This window comes from Trachymyrmex septentrionalis, unplaced genomic scaffold (genome assembly GCF_001594115.1).
Source record: "Trachymyrmex septentrionalis isolate Tsep2-gDNA-1 unplaced genomic scaffold, Tsep1.0 scaffold86, whole genome shotgun sequence".
In the NCBI taxonomy this organism is placed as follows: domain Eukaryota; kingdom Metazoa; phylum Arthropoda; class Insecta; order Hymenoptera; family Formicidae; genus Trachymyrmex; species Trachymyrmex septentrionalis.
Genome location: NW_017306049.1, coordinates 753,059 through 755,420, shown reverse-complemented (window position 1 = coordinate 755,420; position 2,362 = coordinate 753,059). Strand labels below are relative to the sequence as shown.

Sequence of the window (2,362 nt, the reverse complement as noted above, 5' to 3'; positions counted from 1 at the left end):
GATTTTCAGTAAATTAAAAATTTATTTACATATATACATCTTAGTGGCCAACTGTTCCAAATTAGAAGGGGCAGTCTCAAATTTTAACTCTTTGTTCTTCTATAGCGCATCTCTCAACTTAAACGTCTCACAATTTGTCTCTTTTAAGTGTCAAAATAATAAATGTAAAATAGTAAGCATGAGATCTAATTTTCGACTAATGTGTGCAAAATTTTATAATTTTTTTTTAAAACCTAAATGTTATTCATAAAATACTTTCAGTAGAAAAGTACAATTTTTAAAAATAAAATTTTATCTTGTAACATGACGTAATATTTGTTGTGATCTCATATACATTAAATTATTAGTTATTAGTTATTTACATATATAATAATACAGGGTGTCCGATAATTGTTCTAATGGATTTCGTGGACATGTAGAGCAGACTAAACTGAGATGGAAAGTCTTTTACCATTTTGCAATATTCGCAATAGTTAACAAGATATTAATTGCTAAAAATTGCCGAAAATTGATCTTTAATAATTTTTTACTGAAATACTATCAACTTTACAGAAAACATATTGTTTCTGTGTTTTGTTAACGATTATTAAAAAAATGTTTATTAAAATTTAATTACGATAATTAATATTGAATTTTTTTAAATGTCCCTCTTCTTAAAGAGTTGGTCACCTTAATATACATCCAATGTTGACACGTTTTTAGCATTAGCATTTCATATTTAATTTAGCTTCAATTGTGTTACGATATATTTTTATTATCAACAATGAATATTTTCCAACATTAGATGTGCAGATGACATGATGTAACATAGCAAATCGTTACTTTGTTGTTTAACATTGACAAATAATAAGGATGAAATGATTCATTATGTACTACTATTAATTCTTGCTGGAAAATCTATTTATGCCAGAAGAAAGCATACAATAATATTTCCAGCAATTAATCTTTGAAATTAACAATTAATACGAAGCATTGATGTTATATTTAATTTGTGTATCTTATAACGATTCCGATTGTTTTAAATGTTTTTACTTAAAAAAAATTTTATTATTTGATTATATTCTAAATTATACTTTTATTTATATATCTTATATTAATTTGAAGAACTACATATAAAAAAACGATTACTCGCATTTCCTTGACAAATTAGCTCTGTGTAACAGGTTTACACAATTAATGATGAATCACAGCATTTGTTAATACATGGAGTACCACAATTGCAATTAGCACAAGAGGTGAAAAAACTCATTTATTCCTATGGAAATGTGAAAGCAATTAAGTTGGTAACTGAATATCCTTTAGAAGAATTTACAGAGACGTACCATGTACATTACACACATATTCAGAGTGCGAGGTATATATTTTTGTTTTAAAAAAATGACATTTATTACACAAGAATCTACGAATAAATTACAGAATAAAATCTAATTATTCAAATCATTTCTTGTACAGAATAGCAAAGCGTTTAATTGATAATAAAAATTTCTTCGGCGGATTTCTGCATGTTTGTTATGCTCCTGAATTAGAAACTTTAGATGAGACAAAATCAAAACTTATACAACGCCGTAAGGATGTAGCGACGCAGATAAAAAGAATTCAACAGGAGTTGATGAATCCAGGAGTAGATAAATTTATTCCAAGGTATGTTTAAATATTATTAATTCTCCGTCGGCAATGTTAAATTTTCACTCTTCGTCCGTAGCCTAGGTCTTCGAATTTTAGTACACATTTCTATATTATTACGAATTGTATAAAAATCTGAAAAAATTCTTACATATTTATATAATTAAAACTTTACCGAGTTCTTAATATTATAGAAGTTAAATTGTATTTTACTTATTTGTACAAATTTAAATTTATTTATTAAAATTCACAATAAAAAAATCAACTATTCCTTTTACGTTTAGCATTGCTAATAGAAGGTAAATATATAATGAATGTTACACGAATTGAATGTTATACTTGATAAATAAGATAATTTAAAGATTATCCAGAGAAAGCCAAACATGTTAATAGGTTTTTGCCAAGTATCTACTAAAAATTTTGTTAGTAAAAATATAACAGAATCTTTGTTTTGTAATCATTTAAACAACATATTTCATTTAAATGATTACAAAATGAAAGATCCTGCTGAAAATGTACAGATTTATTGTAATTATCTTAATACTTGCTTAATGCTTATTTAATACAAAGTTAATGTCAGCAATGTTCTGCTCAAGTATAGTATATTTAGTTAACATTTTACTCGCTGGGTATTTCAAGATTGAGAAAAATAATCGTTATTAATAATAGTTATAAGTATTATCGTTATTAATTTTTAAAAGTAACGCATACCATTTCTTGAAAAATGACGATCCGTTAC

The 2,362-nt window shown here is 25.4% G+C and overlaps 1 protein-coding gene across 3 annotated transcripts in view; it reads left to right on the top strand.

Annotated features, from left to right (window-relative positions):
- Positions 1-2,362, top strand: part of LOC108755190 (RNA-binding protein 48) — a 6,952-nt gene that overhangs the window by 1,295 nt on the left and 3,295 nt on the right. For all 3 annotated transcript variants that reach the window (XM_018498069.1, XM_018498068.1, XM_018498067.1), the window contains exons 3-4: positions 1,164-1,354; positions 1,453-1,641. In XM_018498069.1, coding sequence (XP_018353571.1) covers positions 1,164-1,354; positions 1,453-1,641 — 380 coding nt within the window. The remainder of the gene's footprint in view (positions 1-1,163; positions 1,355-1,452; positions 1,642-2,362) is intronic.